This window comes from Falco biarmicus, chromosome 7 (genome assembly GCF_023638135.1).
Source record: "Falco biarmicus isolate bFalBia1 chromosome 7, bFalBia1.pri, whole genome shotgun sequence".
Classification (NCBI taxonomy): Eukaryota; Metazoa; Chordata; class Aves; order Falconiformes; family Falconidae; genus Falco; species Falco biarmicus.
In genome coordinates, this window is record NC_079294.1 from 11,069,721 (window position 1) to 11,092,229 (window position 22,509).

General features: G+C 46.7%; 1 protein-coding gene across 2 annotated transcripts; it reads right to left on the reverse strand.

The window, feature by feature from the left end:
- Positions 1–2,105: 2,105 nt before the first annotated feature.
- Positions 2,106–21,828, reverse strand: PAX9 (paired box 9). Of its 2 annotated transcripts, none has more exons than XM_056346538.1 (4): positions 21,633–21,828; positions 20,120–20,746; positions 17,685–17,824; positions 2,106–2,983 (listed from the first exon to the last, which is right to left on the reverse strand). In XM_056346538.1, exons 1-4 carry the CDS (start codon positions 21,634–21,636, stop codon positions 2,729–2,731), a joined length of 1,026 nt encoding a protein of 341 aa, XP_056202513.1. In that variant the 5' UTR covers positions 21,637–21,828; the 3' UTR covers positions 2,106–2,728. The 2 variants fall into 2 exon arrangements, with proteins under 2 accessions (XP_056202513.1, XP_056202512.1); XM_056346537.1 differs by having other exon boundaries at positions 17,685–17,827.
- Positions 21,829–22,509: the final 681 nt, after the last annotated feature.

The window sequence follows — 22,509 nt, forward strand, 5'->3', positions numbered from 1 at the left end:
AAGGTATTATATACAGCAGGCAGATACGCAGAGAGCTGTACCTAAACACAAAACAAAAATGGTTTGTGATGGTGTATTCCCATACGCAGAGTAATGAACATCATGTCTTGTCCCTTGCTTTAGAAATTGTCCTCATTTAGCTGAAGCCAAGATAATGCAAACTGATACAAGCTAAGGATGTGTCTCTTTAAGGATTGTCCAAAACACACTAATGCCTCGTGGGAATGTCAGGAAAAACAGCTTTTATTCCAGAAATGACCTCTTGTTGCTCAGGAAAATTTTGAAAACTTTTAACATAGGCACACTTTGTCATAGGCTTCATAATTCTTGGAGCACAAAAAGCTGTGCTACGGAGACTCTTCTTCCTTTTCCAAGTTGGGTCTTTTTTTTTTTCCTTTGATGTACCTTGTTTGTGCTATATGGTTACAATAGGTGGACTTAATAATTCTATAATCCAGTAAAACAAGTAGGTTTAAAGCTAAAATCCCATTGCCAACTTAGTCATTTATTTACTCATGATCTTTTTCTTATCTTTTTTTTTTCCTCCATTTTATTTTTAGCGAAGAGCTAAGTCTAGAATTAAACCAATTTCTTTTCCATGGTGTTAAGGCTCGTCTTATTTCAGCTACAACTGCATAAAGGTAGGATAATGTCTGTCACATCACGAACAGTGCAGCAGAGTGGAAGGGCACTTGTGTGTGCGTTACCTTTAGTGGTTTCAAAGAAACATTCTTTAAAAAGCGTTCTACTGAGTAACAAGGGTTTCAGCATCTCGTTAAAGCTAAACAGCTGTTGAATGCCTTTGAGGCTGAAGAATCCGGGATCACATCCGAGATGAGCTCTTTCTTTCCTTAGGTCCATAATACAATACCTGTGTTCTTTATAGAAATACGGTTCCGTTAACTATTTTTTAATGCAAAAAAGCAAAGGTGGCAGCAGCCAGTCGACTCCATCTATATTTCAGCAGATATACTGTACATAACATATGTACTGATTACTTAGATTATGAAAATTCACCCACAGCTGTCTTGGCGATGAAAGCTGGAAATACATAGAGACGTCTATATTTTAAGAGGGGACTGTATTTTACCTTCCCACTGAATGAATGTTTAATATGGTATGCAGATAGAGCAAAATTTGAAGAATGACGTTTTCTCCTCTGCTTTAACTATCTCTAGTGTAATTTAAGTTATTGCACAACATTTATAAAAAAAACAACAATATATTAATATTCTATGAAGAATATGAAATGTCACACCAGGCTTAATTTTTTTTTTCCACATTCATATTCTGAACATACCTACAGCATGGGGAAAGCATTCTGGAATAATAGTCAGAACTTTATTATTGCCCAAGGAAAACAGGTAAATTTTCAAAGATCAGAACGTTAGTTCTCTTGGGATTAAAGTTTAAAGCAAAATAACTGGCACAGAGTACTTGCCACTGGATACAGAAATGTAGAAAGGGTATCTGTTAATATTAAATAATATCTGTGTTTGTAGCACCACCACCAGTATACCTATTAGGGAATAAAAGGCTTTAGAACAACAATGTAAACTTTACCAAGAGCCATATTTTACATCCATTAAAGCAGAAATTAAAGCCAACTTCCTCTTGAAAAAGTTACAACATAACCTTGGGGCCAAAAATGCCGGACACAAGTGAGCTGACAAGGATGGTACAATTCTGTTTCTCAGTGGGTTTGTTGGCTGACACAGCTTTGTAAGCATCTCTGCACAGCTGCACACTAACGGCATCTTCCTCCACAGTTTTCAGTTTTCTTCAGATACTTTCCACTCATCTCTGCTTGTACATTTAACACGAATGTGGTGTTTCATGAATCTGGGAGGCTGGCTGTAGCTGGGGGAGAGTTACTTGGCTGGATTTCTGGCTTCAAATCTTCTGCTACAGAGATAACTGCATTTCATGAGGTGTTGAATCCTCCACTGTAGGCACAAAAATGTGATGAAAAAAAAACTTACCTAAACCTTACCACCTGAGGCTATCACCCCACCATGCAAAGACAGAGAAAATAGCTAGAAAGTCACATTTTTAACTTAAAAAAAAAAAAAAAAGTAGAAATAAAGAAATAAATGTACTGGAAGGTGAAAACAAATGCTGTCAAAAGCCTATATTTACAAATGGATAAAAACACAAAGGTACTACTACTGCCTGAGGATGGTGACATGCCAGAAGCATCTGAGAGCCACCTATTGCCTTGATTCTATATTTGATTACCAAAACCCAACAAAACAACCAAAAAGTGATCTCTGAATAGCAGTGGATTGTATAACCTCATCGGTGAAAAGGTTGTTCTCTAGGCAATCGGCAAACGCCTCCCATTTAGCCACCTTTGCTGATTCAAGGCATAGCAGAATTTTCTGTGGTGATTTTTCTTTATTGATCTTTACACAAAACTTAGTAACAATTGCACATTTAGAAAGTCTGTGATGATTAAGAATAAATACGTGTGGTTTGACCAGGAGAGAGTGGAACAAGGCTCCATGAGCCCTTTGAGGGACACAAGGTCTTTACTTAAAGAGTGCAACACCACACTTCTCTCAGTTTCTGATGTTGTCTTCAGCGCTTTCAATCCCAACAGCCTTATGGGAGACAAGTCATGAGGAGAAATGCCAGTTATGGCCGGCACAAAGAGAGCAGTCCGGGAGCTGGGCTCGGGGGGGTGACCAGCCAGCGGGCTCGTGGTGGTCCTGGGCTGGCTCCTGCATCAGAGTGCCGAGGCTGTGACCGAGTGGCTGCCCTCCCTGGCCGTCTGCATGCCCTTGAATGCCAGCGAGGCGGGGATGTCGCAGCTGTGAGGGGACAGCGGGGTGCCTCCAGCGTGCTGCCAGCCATGGCTCGCCATGTAGCTGGATGGGGCGGCGCTGTATGTCATGTAAGGTGACACTTGGGCTGGTGTGGCATAGGGAGGCATGGCTGGCGCTGACACAAAACTGCTGACGGCCGGGAGGCCGTTGGGTGCCTGAAAGGAAAGGGAAAAATGTTTCTAAGAGAGTAAGACACAGCGGAGCTGCCATAAAGAAACTGCCCTCAGATGCTGCTGGGGCTTTATACAAGAGCCGGGGCTGGTGGGGACACCCAGAGAGACTCCATAGCCACGCTGGGTTTCAGGGGCACAGTGGCCCCCTTGTGCTTTGCTTTTAAGACCCGTGCCAGCCCTGCACACCTCTCCCAGCAGCCTGTCCCAGCCAGGGACCAGCAACAGGCGTTTAGGGATCACACAGTGGGAGCAGGGCAAGAACCGCTGAGCCCCTGCATGCCCCTCCGCCTTCCCACCAGCTGCTGTTCACAGACTCCTTAAGCCCACGTTGCACCTAATCATTACATTTGAGAGCTACTGGAGGTATTTGTGGTGAGTTTGTCCCATCTCTTTTGCTGAGCACCTTCATCCTCTTGGCAATGGGTCCCATGGGTGGGAGCAGATGGGCTGTAACATTTACCCATCTTTCCCAAATCTCACATGCGGTGTTGGTTGTGGAGGCCAGGCCCTGGCAGGTGGTGCTGTCACAGTTTAACCTGGGTGTGCAGCGACCACAGCCATTCCAGTGACAAGAGAGAGGGAGCCATACCAGCGCCTCACCTACCCCAGCCCCAGAGCAGGGTGGGCTCAGCCCTGAGCTGCAGTGGGCAGGCGCGGGCACAGATCCTGAAGCAACATTCCCTGGAGCAGAGAGGTAACAAGCAGCTGGGGGAGGTGGGAACATCTGAAACTCTTGGGTAACTGTTTGCTCAGAGCATGAGTCAGAACTATAGTATTATTATTACTATTGATGATGTCTTTTAAAAATCTGTTTTCTAGGTACTTTGGATATAACCTTGCAAATGTTCTTTGCTCACAGCTTCTCCTGGTTTCAATAGGGCTTCTGTGCACAAAACAATTGCAGGGCTGGGTCCTTTCCTGCAAGCTATTTTCCTAGGTCCTTCCATAGGCTGGGGAGAAGGGTTTCTATTTAAATAGAGAAGGGAGAGTCCTTCAGGCTGCCACAGTAGGATTTCACAATGAATGACTCCTTATTTAAATAAAAAGTCGTTGGTGGTTTATTTCACACCCTGTAAATGCTTCTTCAGCAGAACAGGTACAAACCAAGATCATTCATCTTGCTTAATTTTTGATTTGTATAGTGTTTATGTTTTAAGAATTGGGACGGTATTTTTTCACAGAAGCATTTCTTATCTGAATATGAAAGAACAGGTATCAATTCAACAAATCATATAGTATCTCCCATTTTTAATCATCTGGTAGCACCAAACCCAACCTAGATAGTGCAGAGTTAAGAAATGAAACAGGCTTTTGTTTCTGCTAAAGCTTCACACGATGTTAACATTTTGCTTGTTCAGTTCCTGTCTGCATTGCACCTGCTTTTATTTCCAGTATTTACCTCCATAAATGGCACTGGCCTGGTTTCAGGCTCATGAGTTTCCTACCAGTGTAACTCACAGTTCCCCTGGCTGGACTATCCTCTCATTGCCACTTGGGAAGCCAAGCCATAATCCTGCTGGAGTCAATATAAATGTGTACAACGATCTAAAACAGCAGGAGACAGTGACAGGATACCAGGCACAAGCCTCCAATAGGTGTATTAATTAGTACAAAACATACAGCTGCAGCAGCAACATAATTGTCATTCCAAATCCATAAACACTTTGTTGAAGCTGAACTTGCCTTATTCTTTTGAAAATCCAAATATGTGACCTGACCTTCAACTCCAATTACACGTCCCCTACTGTGTCTCAGAATTACACTTTAGCCTCAGCTCTAAATATCAGCATTTGCAACAATACTAATTAATACAAACCTTCAAATAATTGCACTGTAAATTAGTACACTTCTTAAATCACATGGAAAATTATTTCACTGACTTTACTGGAAAGTAAAAGTGTGACAGGCCCTAAAAAGCTGCTGTTCTCCAAGCTGCCTGCCTCTTCCAATGTATAAAGTGCTTTTCAGAAGAACGTGAAACAAGAACAAGAACCTTTCTGGGTTTTATAACAAACAGCAACAAAAGGCTTTGCACAGAGACAGTAGAGCCATTAGAGCCAGGCTGTAGCACTGAGACATCAAAAGCCACAACCCAAAGATATCCTGCACAGCACCCAAAAGGGGTGCTGGAAGCAGGAAATACCTGTGGCAAGTCCCTGAAGAGTCTCACAGCCCTTGGGAAAGCACAAACCTCCAAGCCCTGAACCTTGGAAGAAGGGTTTTGGGCTCTGTAAGGCCACCCTGCTCCTCCAGGCTTGCCCACTCCCAAGCAGGCTGTTACCAAACAGTGGGCTCAAGGCTGTGCCTGGAAAGCCCCATTTTAAGTAGGATTCCTCACCGAGTGGTCATGTCCCATGAACCCTTGACTGTGTTTTTGAAAGGATTCCTCCTAGGCTGCAGAGGAGGTACATGTCCCTCCAGTCTCCTGTGTCGTCACCGCTCCCCTCTACCATGTGTGGCTCTGGGAAAAGCCAGAGCCACCCTCTGGCACAGGGAAGAGGAAATGTTTCCCATATGCTGTACAGACTGCCATGCTGTAGGATGCTCTCCAACCACTGGCACTTCCTCTTAGACCTCTTTGGAAAAGGCAGATGCTCGAGCAGCCTCTCATCTGAGGAAGAGTAAGACTATAAATGTATCCTTCAAAGCTGTGCATAGCGCTGCATTATGCCAAGGGGAAATACCACAGTGGCTGTGCCCAGCAGCCCACCATCACAGGCCAAGGGTACATGGGTGGAGAAAGGCAACTTTTGGTACTCAAGAAATCCAATGCTGTGTCCAGGCAAAAAATAGAAAAATCCCTGGAGCTGATGACTCTGTGTGTACCTGTAAATAAAAGAGGACATGGCCAGTTCTTTGGCCCTGAGGATGAGCATTGCCATGCCATACCCAGCCACGCAGCTCACTCGCTCTGTCCTGGCTTCTGCCAGGAACAGGGGGCCCTCACCCATGCAGCCTGTCGGGCAGGGTCCCCAGGCTACGCCCTGCCTGATCCCATGCTGGGGTGGTGTCTGGCCGCCTGCGAGAGGGACGAGGCTAGATCTGTGCCAGGCAATGTGCCAACAAGCCACCTTTTTGTTGGTCCATCAGTGCTCAAGCCCATGTCCTGGTCTCCTGCAGCTCCTACAGATGAGGCTGCCAGGGGCTTCTCAGCAACCAAAAGCTGATCACTTTGCACAATTTGGGGCAAGTCTGAGCTCCTGAGCAGCTCACATTAATGCGGACATTGCTGATATATATTTAATCTAATCATATATATGTTCCCCTAGTTCTATTTATCATTGTGTGGCCTTTCTCAGTATGGTCCTATGGCACAAAGTAAAATGAAAGTCTCTGAACTATAATGACTGAGGAAGCCCTCTTTTGTTACTGAATTACATTGGAGGTGCTACTTAAGTTGTTATTGACTAAGGATTCACTAGTTTTTGTAAAAGCTTAATTTAAAAGAATACCTATCCTGACTTGTAACAGACAGAAAAACCCTTTTACCCACTTCCCCTTTACGTAAATTACTTAAATACTAACAACTGTGATCACTGTTGTTTTTATAGTGTCTATTCTGAATGTGAGAAAGATCTTGCCCTCATACTGAGAGCAGGACATGGAGGCAGCTGTGCAGGGACCACCAGTTGCCACCCGTCGGAGAACACCAATGCTGGAGAGCTGTTGTCGCTGCCTCGCTGAATTTATGAGCCGTTCTTACTTCTGTTCCAGTGCTACAAAGCTTTACCGCTCACAACCATGGTGAGGTGGACACCAGTGGGTGCCTTCAGCCAAGCAGGCAGCACTGGGATGGGTAAGGACTGGCGCAGCACCAAGTGTGGATCTGCCCCAGGGGAGGCTTGTGCCATACCCCAAAGCAGCCAGAGGCCTCCTCTGGACTGAATTTAAAGCTGAGGGGATAAAGAAAAACTCACCTTACGTGATTTACAACTATGCTACTCAAAAAAAAAAAAAAAAAAAAATCCAAAACCTGATTTTCATCGCTGACTTTCATCAGTGAAGGACCTGACCCAATAAGTTTAACCGCAAGAGATTTTACTTCTAAACAGCTTTAGATACAAAGTGTAGGTTATCAGAAGGGTTGAATCTTGTCTGTCAGTCTGGCACTTTTTACAAACATGACATTCACTTAAAATAAATGGAAGGGATTAAGTTCCATGACCCTGTATATACTGGATGAATAATTCATCCTGCAGTATTTCAATCAGAGGAAATGAACACCAAAATATAAACATTCATAATTAGGAGTGCAAGAACCCCATGGTGTTTATGGATTTTAAAAACCCTTAGAACTTGTTTTAAGTGCAGAGCTGCTTGAACCTGGTTTTTAAGTTTTATAAATATTTTTTTTCTTAATTTAAACCATTGCTTTTCAAGGGAAATCTAATTTTTAAAAGCAAACAAACAAACATGTAGTTCTATCTGAACAAGAACCTCTGCTGTGCAAGTAATAAGGGTTCCTGTTTGAAAGCCCTTACTGTCCAGCTTCTACAAAGACCAGAGAGAAACAAATGCTCTGAATTGCTGCTTCTATCAATGTTTTAAGACAACTGACAGAATAAGTACTTCCAAATTTCAGAGCTGTGTTCAAAACCTAGAACACATGACCTCCCACCGATTCGTAAATTCAGTTAAACATGTTATCACAAAGATACCTGCAAAACGACAGTGGCTGGGTCAGGATCACAAGCTGGATCTGGTACCCTTCTGCCAAGTTACCGCTGATATAACCAGTGCCACTGAAAGGAATATCCAGGCCAGAATTCAAAGCCAAGGTGGACATAAAGTCTTGCTTTAGGTCACATAAAATGGTGCTGCTGAAACAAGCGGAATGCATGTATTTTCATCAGTGAAGGAGTTGGTTCAGTAGCTTTAACAGAGGAGATTTTTAGTTTTAGACACTTTAGGTACAATACTAACTGGAGATGGCTTTTATTGTCATCATTTTCAGTCAGTTTGAGATTTGGGACACAGAAAGGGTGGTGGATGAAAAGCAGGTCTAGAACCAAGCTTATATGGGATTTTCTGTGGAACAAGTAATTTCCATTAGCCATTGGGACTCCTGAAAGTCAGAACAGTTCCTCTCTAAACCAGAGGTCACCACCACACACACCTTGATTTCTGTTTTGAAGGTTATGCTGGTACAATATGTCACACAGCTTCAGCTTCCCCTCTCCTGCATGGAAAGGAGAGACAGGGCACAAGTTCCTGAACAAACTTCCCAATCAATCCATGTCAGCCAAACTGCCTGGCTTTTTGGGGGTTTTTTTCTTCCCCTGCCTTGGACATGTTAATATCAGAGAAATACACAAGCTAGATTTCACTTTCAGACATCATGGTATAAATCCAAATTCTATATTGTAATTAATTGATATTATTTTGTTTTATTTCACCCCCTTCTCTATTATTCCTTCTCTGCCTTTTGCTTGCTAGATATGTGTACTCTCAGCCTCAAAATGAGACCTTGTCCTGTGATCCCTTCCCACGTGGCTTCTAAATGTTTCAAAAAATAACCCAGAATCATAGCATTCAAAATCACAGGCCTGCATTTATGTTCGTTATCATTAATAGCAATAATGCAAATTATCTCATTTCAGGTTTACGTGTATACAAACAAGAGCAGATTTGATGCTGCAGGTAGATGCTAAAGTAAGTGTCTGAAAGAACATGAATGATTCTTGTTTTAAAAGTAATTATTTCCAATTATTTGAATCACTTGCCTGTAATTGTTACAATCTTTTTGTTAAATAGATAATTTATTGCATAGACTAAGAAAGTATGTTTTGTAGAAGTATTCTAAAGGTCCATGAAAAAAAAGTGTTTCTGGAGAAACAACATAGGCTTCAAGCTCAAGTTAGCTAATTCATGAGCCCTGATGAGCTTGGACAGTGATCCAGCCCCAACTCCCCTGCCGGAATCAGCAGTTCAGCCTGCGTCGAGACCTGGGCAACACACCTCTAGTGAATGAGGTTGCTGTTTCATTTGCATTTCTCAGATCTAACACTGACTTGATGGAACAAATCCTTCCTGCCCTTGGATCAGCTAGCTCAGCGCACTGCCTTGATCCTCCAGCACAGAGCTTTTCCCCGAGAGCAAACGAAACAAATCTGCCGAGGTATCACAGCCGCCTCAGAACAGCCGCTCCCCAGCCAAGTGGAGGACTGGCAGCAGCATTAGCCACAGGGGCGCTGCTGTAGCCCCACGGACAGGCATCCTCCCACCCCTCATTCTTCACAATGAAAAACTTAAAATAATTTCTGGAAACGCTGGGTCTTTTCTGATGTCCTGAAAACACAGTCACAAAGTAGCTACTGGAGAAATAATTTTTCCACAGCAAAGGAAAAGCATAGCAGGGAGCAGAGCTGAATATCTAGTCCTTCAATCAGAAGAGCAAATTACCTTAAAAACCCAGAGGATAGCTCGTGTTCTTAGTGACGTGCACATAATCAGTCAAAAAGGTTATGGTAACAACACTAGGAGCAATCAAACACAAACTGCAAACATAAAGGAAGCAAACATGCTAAATCTCCCTTTTTAATTGGAGGTTAAATATGATTTATAAATCAAACCAACATACAGGATCCCAAGGGAAGAGTAAACAAATTTTCCAAGTAAAACATTAGCAGCAGGCCTGTAATGGAAATCTCATTTAGGAAAATGGCATTACCTAAAGATGTAATGCATCTATGTTTCTTTTAAAGTTTTAAAATTAATAACCTTAAATAATATTTTGGTAAAAATTGTAGTTAACTAAATTAGGGGTGAATTCTGAAGCTGCTATTCAGTGCTATAGAGCATCATTGGGAAAAATGGCGTGATCCTACAAACACTCATTCAGATCGGTGTCCTGCTAAAATTAATGTGCCTACGCAAGTAAGTCAGAGTTACCTAAAGAAGGATTGCAAAAGTGAGTACTGAGTAAATTTATGATAACGTTTTTTATTAAAAATCTTTTTAAGAAAAATATAACAAAATTGCTAAGCTGTATGTGAATAACCTAGTTAGAGTTGACCCTGCAAATCAGGATTTGCTGTCTTTTTATAATGCTGGGGAAAAATCTTGCAAAAATCTTTTCATATTAGAGTATATATCCATGTTATTAGATGAATGAACTTATTTTACTGAACATATTCCCCCCTTTGATTTGCTATTAATTTCACCGTAAGCAAAAGAAAATAAAAATGACTGAAAAAATTAGGACTGTCTTTAAATAATTTAGACATCCAAAAATTCTTGAACAGAAGGGGAAATATTTTGTAGGTAGGTTATTACTTTAAAACATATGCCTTTATTTTCAAGAAAGACTGAACAGCGGTAATACATTGGGATTGAGGAGCTTTTAAAATAACACATGGGCAAGGGCTTTACAGTTGGCCTGTTGCTCAGCTGAGCTGGGTTGAATCCCAGAAGACTGAGCTTTGAAAAATGGAAAAAGACCTTTCAGGAATGGGGAATTACAGTATTTCTCTTTCACTGTAAGTCGTATGAAGCAATGCTGGTATTCTGGTTGAAGTCACAATTAAAACAGAGTTATTTGCATGCTTGAGTGCTTTAAGATTCCAAAATAATTAGCTACCCAATCCTACACAGTGTCTCTTACAAAGATGTCATTTTCTTTATAGTTATTTCTCCCGTTACTAAATTCAATGCATTACAATGTACTGCATGAGAAAATCATGCTACTTCCTTCTGAAATAGTGTTCATTCCCTTAATAATGAGCAGATCCCATTGCCCACATTTAATGTGCTTTTTTATTAACTTAAAGTTGTTTCCTTTACTTATAGACATCCCCAGCTGCACTGAATAACACAGAAATCAGATAATATCAATTGAGTGTTTTAACTATAGTTGCGACATGCATCAAGATCACTCTTAATTATATTTTCTTATCAAATTTTAAATCTTGGCCTCTTCAGGGAAATAAAAACCTGGTTTTGGAAATACGTATGTACACACCATCACCAATCCCTTCCTAAAGGAGCCAGGGGCATTTTATGTCTTTTCCAAAACAAACTACAGCAGAAACAAAAGAAAGGGGGGAAAAAAAAATCTTTCTCAGAGGCTGAGGAATCCACTACAAAAACAACAGAGAAAGGAGAGGTAGGAGGAAAAGGCACAATGGAGACAAGGCTGACGGAGGTTGTTGTAAAACCTAAGCGCCCTCTGAGGGGAAAGGGGGGAGCAAGGGTTTCCAGTGCTGCTTCAGAAGAGGGATGGGTTTACAGGGTTTTCACAGTGAAGTGAGATCTACCACATACAGCACACCAAGCACACACCACTAAGTCCACCTAAAATGTCTCCCAAACGTAGATTATCATGCAAAGTCTGTACTTCACTGAATGATTGCTTTCCATTCATACTCCAGTTTAGGGAGCACGACATTAATGGAAGTCACCGCCTTCCCAGTGAAGGTGCTGGATCTTGGGATATATTCTGTTATTTAACAAACCTCAAAACGAGACTGCCTCAAAGTGGAGTGAAAACAAATTCTGTTTGCTGTGAGCACAAACCTTGACTTTAATGACAAGGACCCAACCGGAGTCTCCCTTAGACAGATACACTGGCCTCATGAGATGACAGCTCAGAAAAAAATCATGCCATATCAGCAAACTCCCTTGAGCAGGAACTAATAACAGACTCACATAGTTTCACAACAGATTTGCACAATAATTCACCCTTAGTATTTTGGCAAAACCTGCAGTCAGGTAGGGCACACATAGATGTTAAACAAGCCGATACAGTGGAAGGAATAAACATTTGTTCTTTCCATGCTGATGGTTAAAACTGTGATGTAGTAGCAAAAGGTTTTATGAAAAATGCTTTCTCAATCTATTTAACAATATATCGTAATTTCAGTGTGGTGTTATTTAAATGAAACTGATGTTGGAAGAAGGAGACTTAGGGATGCAGAGGCGTCAAAGGGATTCTTGATGGCTAGAAGCTAGGCAAATATGGGGGCAAACTGGTAACGTCCCCACTTTGGCCTCTTCAGGGAGAGCCAAAACAGCGGCCCCCTTTGCCTAATAAACCTCTGATGCTGCAGAGGCGGCTACTTGGAAGCTGGTAAAGAGTGAAATCACAGCCCATCAAATATTGAACGCCTGTGGTCGTTATGGCTAGGTACGCAGGCAATTCCAAAGAGCTGATAAATTGCCACAGCAGACAAATTCAAACACACCATCCAGAAGACTGAACAGATCAAGTCCTATCTAATCCCCCTGCCCCTGGCACTCTGCTCCTTGGCTGTGATACCTATTTCCCACCACTCTCACTTTTCAGTCCCTGGTCCTCTTTGTCGTGGCAGAGCTCCTGGTGGGTTGGGGCCCTTTGAGCAGAGGGTGCTCAGAGTGCAGTTTGCATGTCATGATACCATTCACTCACCTCTCTGACTTTCTTTATTAGTTTCATCCGGGTGGAGTGCCCTGAAGCCATGTGGGTTGGTGGGCAGGGCACTGTGTTTTGGCCGTGGAAGCAGGTGGCCAGTAAGAGGCAGGTCTCACAAATGGGGTTCGAATGGGGTGCCATCCAGATCACCTGGGAAGGAATCGGGTGCATGTAGTGGGATCAGCTCATGCCCCTCACCCACAACATGCAATGACATGGATGCCTAGACCTCGAGCAAGCGACCTTAGTGACAGTATTTGAGTAGCAGGCACTGGTCTGGAGATCCTAACGAGAGCGACACAGAACCAGACAGTCTCCAAGCCAAGGTCTGAACCTCTGCACCAGACAGGAGCTCTGCTAACAATTCTGCTAGGCACCACGGCAAGGAAACAAAAAAGCACCTCTCCTCAACGCATTTCCCACCCCCGCCCTGGGTATGCGTGGTGAGCAGGCGGTCCAGACCTTTATCATTGACGGATTTTGCACAGACCCATAGCAGGAATCCAACCACCTGAATCCTGAGTTAGAATACAAGATGCCAAATAAGAAATCTGCGAATTAATTTTCAATAAATAATCTGTCATGTAATTGGCCATAACATTTAAGGTTATATTTTCATCTTCTCTCAAAAGAAATTACCATATGTTGTGGGTTCTAAGCACTGCAGATAAAAACAATTACAGATGCTTTGACTATTGCATATACAGTTCATTGTTCATCTACAATCAAAGATCAGGAACTAAATGTTTACATTGCCTACATTTTCTGCACAAATAATTGTCCAGAATTGCACCCACAAGTATTTGCAATCATTTGCCCTAAAATGGAGCCTTCCCTTTATGTGCTGACAGCACACGGTGCTCATGACCCATCAGAACGCAACCAAAGGACGCGGAGCGCTTTCGCAGCAGAGCCCAAAACTCAAGCCACCAACAGCTGATGAAGTTCAGCTAAGACAGAGGTGAAGTGGTGGCTGCTTTGGGGTCTGCTCAGTATGTCAGAGGAAGACTTCACTCAAACCATAGTCACAAGCCCTTCTGAATTAGGAGTGTTTTCAGCAGCACTGGTAGGATTGGGATCAGGCCTCTGGACAGCGTACCCTTTCCAAGAGCAAGCCTGCACTAACCACTTGCTCTCAGACCCCCCAGTTACAAGCTTTTTCCCGTTAATGAGTATCAGCTCCCTTTGGCGATGCACACATCTGCTTCCTGCAATGCAAGCAGCAAATAATTCTGAAAAGAAAAAATATTTCCAAAGCTATTTGCCTCTCAACAAATCATACAGACATACGTCAGATCTTCTCCTTTTTCATACATGTGTAAATCCAAACCACAATTTTTTCAGTTTGCATGTCAGTGACTTTAGCCCAGAAAGTCACAAGCATCAGATGTCTGAAAACTGCATTTTAAATATGATACATATTTATTACATGCTTTCATTTCAAATGCAAGGTACAAATAGTTTTGTATTTCAGTGATTTCAGCCTTTTTTTCCTTAATACAGCTGCCAGTAGAAGCTGTGCAATGCATAAAGTACTCAGAATATTCATCCTTTGTATTAATAATATAATTATCTGTAGAAGCCATGCCCCCACTGCCATGCTGAATTTGTCTCTCCCTATTAAATACTGCAATATAATGAGCTCTGTATGAAATGTGTATGACCTAAAAGCTCTCAGAAAAATCTATTTTCCTTTTCAGTTTCTCTGATTCACAGTCACTCTGTTTGCAAAGCTCTATGACAAATTTGTGAATATGATGCACCAGGAATATATAACGCAATTGCTTATGTATAAGTGACAACTTGGGACATCAGGTAATTCAAAAATGAATAGGAACTTAACAAGGCATCTTTGTGATTTCCTCGGGAACATTTGGTACAGAATCCCAGTCTGCCAGTCAGAGCTTTCAACTCCCCAAACCCAAATACCGAACGATGTCGCAAACAAAGGCCCCAGAGACACCAGGAAATCCATAATACTCCAAGTGAAAAATGTTCTACATCCAGAGGTTCAGTTTCATGTTAAATGAGCGTGACTGCATATTGCTGAGGCAAAAACGTGAAATCTTCCTGCCTTTTTTGTGGAGCCCTTTCCTAGGTGAATTCCCTGATGTGTGAGGCAAGGGGTGAAATGCAGCCGTTCGAACCCATCAAAGTGATCAGCCTTGCCTGCCGGCTGACAAGGCTGTGAGGTCACTAGTTTTGCCTAAAAAAAGCCTACAGGATCCCCTGTGTTAAAACAAACGGATGTCATTTAAAAGGAGGGATCAAAATAACATCTTTTAAAAGCACAGAAAACCTTGTTCATTGGGCTCAGTTTTTCTAGTCTTCCCCATGCAAAGCGAGTTTCCAGGGGATTTCTTGAGAAGTAAAATATTATCTTCCATAATTAAGGCTGGGGAACAAGTCCTTCGCTCCCTAGTAGCTATGCCACTATTTGCAAGCTGTGGATAGGTGAACCTTGAATGTTACTGATGCTTAAAATGTAGAGCTGCTATATGTTGGAAACGGCAGAATTCCCTATCACTCACACAAAATCCTTCGTTAATGTGCTTCAGAACACATTCCCTCTGCTCCTGTTGTGTAATTGGAAAGCCTAAGTAAAACACGCACGCTTGATTCCCTGCTGCTCTACTCCTCTTGTAGGCGCCTCTGACTTCGGTAATACAGACATAAAACTGGAATATTACAGCACAGTCGCTTCTCTTCTCTGGGGGAAATCTGCTGGCTGCCTCCTTAAGACCCAGCTTTTGTAATGAGCTTTGACCAAAGGAGATGAGGAAAATAGCATTTACCCCGGAGCCCAAGGACAGAGCCTATTTCACCGTAGTCCTTCTGGCGTATAAATTGTGACAGTGGCTTCCCCGTTTTTCCACCGTTCCAGATACCCCTTTGCTAGATTCACACAAATGAACCAATGTTCTCTCTTGTCTCCTGCTCATCTGTTTACACCCAAAGCGGTGCACACTGTAGAAGACTATAAAAAGATCCAAGGAGTTCAGAGACTTCTGGTGAGACTTTACTGTCACAGACTGTCACCCCAGACAGACTCAGTGGGCTTCAGCGAATGGGCAGCTAGTCAGTGCTATGTGCAGCAAGAATTTGGTTCATAAATTCTTTTAGCACCTGGTTGGAACAAATCTTTTTGAAAAAAGAATGTTGCAAAAACTGCAAAAAAACACATTTTCACATCCTTATTAGACACAATTTTTTTCTGAATACATTCTAAAATAGCAAGGTAGTAAATCTGTGACAGATGAAACAATTAATGTACATGTGAATGAATTCTCTGGTAAGCAAGTCTGAATACTACATGAATAGACTGGTCTATACATTAGAACTTTCCAAAGCCAAATTCTATTTATCTATATTATTACAGGGAAAAGGGGGAGGGGGTGGGGAGAATCTCCTCTCTGTCTTCTTTTAATGAGCAGGGTCCTGAAAATGACCTTTTGGATAAATACTTTTTAGCTTTTCTGCCCTTTTAAACTCTCTGGACAATGTATTTTGATAAATTAATTCCATTTTATTAATAGCAATTTGCTCCATTTTTAAATAGCGAGTATGTTTAAATTACATTTCTCAGGTGATCTGTCAGGTTGAACAAAACTTGACGACTGGTAATGACAGTAGAACAGCGATATATAATGAAGATGAAAGCATAAATACTGAAAGAGTGAAAAAAGATAAAATATAGTTTCCAACACCAGCATTGAAAATAACCCAATTTACGTAACATTGTTCCTCAACACATCTGTTGAGGCAAATGAGATTCCAACAGAGGCAAGTGGTTTATAGCTTGGGAGCCTGATCCTGCAAATATTTCAGCAGAACCGTGTGAAGAAGGCCCAGGCTGGAAAATAAGACAAGTCAGCCGCAGCACAGCTGTTCTTAACAGAATTATGACAAGCTATTTCCATCATTTTTAGTAAGACCGCTAACACTTTGTTTTGTTTTGTTTTTAAAGAAAATTGTGGATGGATGAATATTAACTCTAAATCTAACTATCTTTAACCATACACGTAATCCTATCCTACAGTGCACGTTATTTGCATTATGCAATGAACAGAATAATAATGGGTTAATAGAAAAATGTAACACGAAATAAACAGGATAGCTTTAAGGGTGGCATACTGTTTGCAAGGCAATATATGTAATAAAGTGGTGGTTCGCTTTTGGGGCCTACAGTACTTCCCACTCTGCCTCATCCGCCTCTTTGCAAGCATCCCCGCCGTTCGTGCTCCGCATCTTGAATTCGAAAGGGTCTGATCCTGCTACTCTCAGCACCGAATACGAGCTACAACAGTCTCCTCGACATGGAATCCAAGACCAGACACAGAACTCGAAAGCTGTGTCCAAACCCTCTGTCTCTGAATGGGAACACGCTAAACACGAGCCCGCGGTTTTTCCTCGACTTCGTTATAAGTCTAACAAGCGAGTGTCCGGGAAGTCAGTGCAGCTGGGAAACCTCTGATACCTTCTGAAATGTTTCCATCGCACGGGAAAAAAAAAAAAAAAAGTTTTCAAAACCTGTGCTTTCCCAACGAGTAACAGTTGAGCCTTTTATAGCTTTTCTCCTGGCATGGGATTTGATTAGCAAGTACAAAGATTTAGACAGAGATTTATTAAGTAACAGTTATATTGTGTTGTAATTAAAACGTAGGAAATTCGCCGTCTACTTAAGCGTTTAAAAATGCTTAATGTAGGAAGCAATTACACCTCATTTTCAAATTATTCCCCTGCCTACAGAGCACGCTGCGGAGCGGGCAGAAGGCGGCTCTCGGGGCGGCGGCGGGACGTGCCCGCTGACACGGCACGGCACGGCACGGCACGGAACGGCACGGGGGTCGGGGCCGGGCCGGGGGCAGCGCCCCGGGGGGCGGCGCGGCGGGGGCCGGGCGCCGGGCGGCTCGGCGGGCGGGCGGCCGGCGGCGGCGATTCTCGGGTGTCTGCTGGGCGGGCTGTGCCGCGGCGGCGGGGGCAGCGCCGAGAGCCCGGGGCGGCCGGGGTCGCCCCGCCGGCAGCCTCTGGGCCAGCAGAAAGGCGGGGGAGGGGGGGGGCTACCGGGGGGGCTGCGGCGGCTGTGCCGAGGGGGGGAGCGGAGAGGGGAGCAGAGCAAGGAGCCGGGCTCTGTCCCGACGTGGCCCGTCTTGGCGGACCCGATGGCAAACCAAAACCGAGGAGACGCCGGCACCGGCTGCAGCCCGGGAGCGGCGGCCCGGGGCGGGGGCCGCAAGCCCGGGGCCGAGCTCAGGGACCCTGCGCATCACCGCCCTCCCGCCCCCCGCGCTTTACCTGGCTGTACTTGGCCTCCTGCTCCAGAGAGCTCTTCTCCAGCCCGTTGACGGCGTGTTGGGCCGGGGGGGGGAAGCTGTTTCGGCCCAGGCTGCTCCATTCCTCCACCTTGGGGCTGGGGTAAGGCGAGGTGTCGCTCACTGCTGGGAAAGACGGAGGGAAGGGGGGGTTAGAGACAGGGGCCGGGATGCGGAGCGCTTTGCTCCAGGCTGGGGACGGCTCCCTGACCCCACGGGCCGCGGTGCGTGGGGCAGAGCTATGGGGAAGCTTGTCCCGAGCCCGCTCCACCTTCGCTGAGCCTCCCGACAGCCCCTGGAAAAGGTGATCCCAGGGGGAGAAGGGAGTCGGGTCCCTCCGTGCAGCTGATGGCGGCGATCGCCAGCCGAGCCCGGAGCTGGCCGAGTCTTTCCTCCCTGCGTCCCCCACACTGGCGGGACGGCACTTGTCCCCCGGGGTGTCCGAAGGGGATTTACGGGAATCGCCTCCTCTGTGCGTGTGTGTGCGAGTCCGAGGACAAACGATACCCCCTGTTAGAAATAACCCTGACGCGGCTGCAGATGAACCGGGATCCAAACAAATTTGGGAAGAAAAAAAACACAGGAAAGCAAAACAAACAAAACACAAAAAGACATTAAAAAAAAAAAGGAAAAGGAAAAGAAAATAAAAGGAAAAGGAAAATAAAAGGGGGGATAAAAGGGGGAAGGGGAGAGAGAAGTCCTGTTATTTACACGCGCATCAACCGCGGCACGGGAATACCGGGCTGTTTGCAGACGGGCACGTTCGCCGGGCCCCGCTGGGGACCCCCGGGGGCACAGGGCTCCCTCGAGCCCCGCCACCGGCCCAACGGAGCCTGCGGGCCCGCCGTGGGAGCGGGCTCCCCCGCACACCCCGCTCGGCCCCTCGCCGAGGCTGGGGGAAGGCACAAATCTGAAGTTGTCTTAAGAAATTGAGCTCTCTCGGTGAGCGCCCTTTTCTGCTGATCTCACACTTTCCCATGAATAGGGGCTTCCTTTCCGTGTCAGCAAGGTCAGTTTATCCTATAAATCAAGGGCGAGCAGCCCCCATCTGCGGCATCGGCCGCTCGGCAGCCCCGGCGCTCTGCTGGGAAGGGGAGGAGGAAGGTTTTACATGCAGAAAGATGTGTGCCGTGCCGAGGGGGACGGGGCAGATACCGAGGCACCAGGCAGGACCGTCGGAGGCCTGCCTGCCTGCCAATGTGGTGTTAATAAAGGAGGAACTCACTAAAAAAAAAAAAAAAAAAAAAAAAAAAAAAAGCTCCATTTCTCATGTGATTGTAATGTTTGTAATGTTCTCATTCTTTTTAATGTTCGTTGCCAACACTACCTCTCCCCGGCACAGAGCAGAGGTTGCCAGGCGTGTATTTGTTGAAGTCCACTCAGAAACACATTTGTTTGTGCCAGTGTGGGCTGAGGATAAAGTTTATATCGTGAAGCAGAGGGCGAAGAAGGACCAAACTTTTGTATTTTTGTATGTATGAATATAAATAAAAGATATTTGTGTGCGTGTGTTTTGCTTGAAGAAAAAAACATACCACTTTTTTGAGAGCAGAAAAAGGAAATTATTCTGCATTGCCTAAAGGATCAATTTGCAGTTGAAGTGTTGCTGGAACCGGATTGTTGCCGCTAAAAACGCAATGAAAACAGAAATCACGGGGCCCCCCTCCGCTAATTGGGGAGGGAAGAGTGGGACACAGACATCGCTGTAGGCGAAGGTTATTTTAGACTGCTGTTTTAACCACTTTCACTGTTAGTTCACCGGCAGAGACCGAAATGGAAAAAACGTCCCTTTCTTTGCGGCAAAGCGTAGCGAGCGGCTGGGAGACGCTACGCAGTTTCCAGGCAGAGGAACAGAAAGAAGGTGGAAGGGGCAAGAGAAGCAAGTCTCGGGGGCTGGGTTTTCCTGGACCACCGCTTCGGAGGAAAACACAGCATCAGAATGCAAGCAATTAGGTGACATTTGAACTTCCTGCCGGAGCAAATTTGGTCTGATTGCGAAAACTAGAGAAAATGGACTTCTCGGTAACGCCAAGGCGGCGCCTGTGACTGGAGGGCGGCAGCGAGCCTTGGCCGGGGCCGGGGCTGGGGCCGGGACTGATCGCGGGGCCGGGGCCGCCGCACCCCGGGCCGCTCTTGCCGGCCGAGGGCGCAACTGCTCGGGTCGCAGCGGCAGCGGGGACGGCCGGTATGTACCGTTGGCCGGACCCCCCGCAGACCACCACCCCGGGACCTCCGGTCTGCCCGAGTCCCGACGCGCATCCTCCGGTAAGCTGGGGCTGGGGACAACGCGAGAGGCTTGCCGAGGCAAACCACCGAACCTCCTCCCGACCTTCGGCCAGGAAGGAGCCCAGGAGCAGGGGACCGAAAGGCTCTGGTCCTGCCTGGCTGCCGCTGCGGCCCCGGGTTCCCCCTCCTCACCTTGATCTGTGATGGACCGGATCCCCAGGATGTCCGTCACCGAGTGGGAGGACGGCCACGTCCTGGGCATGGCCATGGTGCTGGGGATCGCTGGCACCCCGGGAGGGGTGGGCACCTTGGCTCCCGCAGCAGCGATGGGGCTGGGGTAGGAGTAGATGTGGTTGTAGGGCAGAGCAGGCTGTGGGGGCGGCTGGTGCTGCTTGTAGGACTCGTAGTGACTTTGCTGAGACAGGTTCCCGATTTTGTTCCGGAGGATGCGGCTGATGGAGCTGACCGACGGCACGTTGTACTTGTCACACACGCCATCGGCCAGCAGGCGATCCCGGATCTCCCAGGCGAAGATGCCCGGATCCCTTTGTTTGTAGGTCCGGATATGTTTTACCACCGTGGGGGTGGTGACCCGAGGCTTGCTGCCCCCGATAGCCCCCGGTAGGATGGAGCCTGTCTCGTTGTAGCGGGCCAGGATTTTGCTGACACAGCCGTGGGAAACGCGGAGCTGCCGGCTGATGTCACACGGTCTGATACCCAGTTGCGCCAGTTCCACAATCCGCAGCCTGATGGCATTGGGCAGGGGTCTCCCGTTGACAAACACCCCCCCGAGCTGGTTCACTTCCCCGAAGGCAGGTTCTGCAAGCAAAGGCACAAACACACCCGTCGGACACGGCAAACGGCTCAGAAGAGGGCGTCTGAGCTGCTCCCCATCACAAGGCAGATGTCACAGCTCGGGGACCCCGCGGCCACTCCACACATGCTTCTTTATAATAGCGCGGTGCCCCCAAAATTGGGAAAAAAAAAAAAAAAAGAGAGAAAGAAAGAAAAAGAGCAAGGGGAGGGGGCGGGAGGAAGAGAGGAAAAAGAGAAAAAAAAAAGAAATAAAAACCCTGGCAACAAATGTCGGAGCTCTCTGGACTGTGCACCAAGCATATTCCAAAAAAGCACATACCAGAGATGCAAAACGAGATCGCCCCAGCAGACAAGTCAGCTTTATTGCCACAGGAAAAAGGAACACGGAGAAGACAAAAAGAAAAGAAAAATATTTTCGAAGACGTGGGGGAGGGGGAGGAAGGGGAAAAAAAGTAGTTGAGGAAATTCTTTTACATCTTGGGAGAGGCAGGGGCAACGCGGTGCTTCTGAGTGGGGACTAACTTTTTAAAGACCGTTTCTGGTGCTGTTAGCGCCTCTTGCTTAACAGCACAATTACACCGGGCTGTAAACCAGACGTGCTAAAACGTTAACTGCGAAGATCGGTGTCAGGAATAATATACAACGTGCCACAGGCTCCGGCCATTCGCTCGGCTGCGATCCTGCCTCGCACTCGCCTAATAACATTAATAACAAACCGAGCCGTCATTAGCTTTCTCTTTTCTCTGCTCCTGACCCTTAACGTGTTCTTACAACTTGTAGGAACACGAGCAAAGTCAATAAGGGAGCTGCGGCGGCGGCACATGACGGCCAACGGGTGCTCCCCCTCTCTTGACAGCACTTGAACCCTCCTGCAGCGCCCAGCACTTACCCATTCCTCTGAGCAGGACACCGCTGGGGCTGCCCTAAATCCCAGGCGGACACCTATGCCCAGAGCCAGGCTCCCGGCCTCCCGCGCTCCCGGCCGCACTAGCCCCCGCGGCTCTCTGATCTCCACCGCGGAGGCAGCAGGGGCGTGAGGGGAAAAGGGCTACAAGGAAATCTGCTTCCCGGCGAGAGAGCCTTGACTTCTGCATTTCAACCTCAGGGCACCGTGGGCAGGGCTGGGCTGGGCAGGGCGCCGCAGCCCACCGCTCCCCCGAGCCCGCCCCCGGGGGCGGCCCCAGCGCCCAGCCGCCCGCCTAATGGCCGGGGGAGATGACGGACAGCGCGGTGCTGGCGGCCCTTCCGCTCTCCCTCGCCGGCGTGCTCGGCACCTGGGTCCCCGCCACAATGGAAATGGCCATTTCCTACCTGCCCGGCGGTAAGTTGCGCGGGAAGCGCAGTTAACGCCGGGGCGGCGCTGAGCGCGGCTGGCGCTGGCAGGGCATCGCTCGGCGGGGGGGCCGGGGCGGGCGGGCACGCAGCCCCCGCGGGGCCGGGGCGCCGTCGGCGGCCAGGCCCGGGCAGAGCAGGGCGCAGCACCCGCCACCCGCCGGGCACCGGCCGGGCTGCCGCGCCGCCCTTCCCGGCCCTTCTTCCCGGGGGAGCGGCCGGGCAGGAGCCGTCGGGGCCCGCAGAGCGGTGCCCCCCCTCCCCTGGCAGGCGCAGCGCGATGTCTTGACACAGGCGCGGGTTCCCCGCGTTGACTTTGCGGATGCGGGAGAGAAGTTCGTCCTTGTTTACGGTCGCCTTGTTGTAATAAAGCACTTTTCTCTAACGAATATTTCGCGGGTGGCGTACCAGAAGGCTGTGAACGATGGGAATTG

What these genes read in the sequence shown, in the direction of transcription:
- PAX9 (XM_056346537.1), bottom strand. An exon ending in CCGGTCCATCACAGATCAAG is followed by an intron (nt 17,828 to 20,119) that starts GTGAGGAGGGGG and finishes CGTCTTTCCCAG; the next exon opens with CAGTGAGCGACACCTCGCCT. An exon ending in AGGAGGCCAAGTACAGCCAG is followed by an intron (nt 2,984 to 17,684) that starts GTAAAGCGCGGG and finishes CTTTCCTTTCAG; the next exon opens with GCACCCAACGGCCTCCCGGC.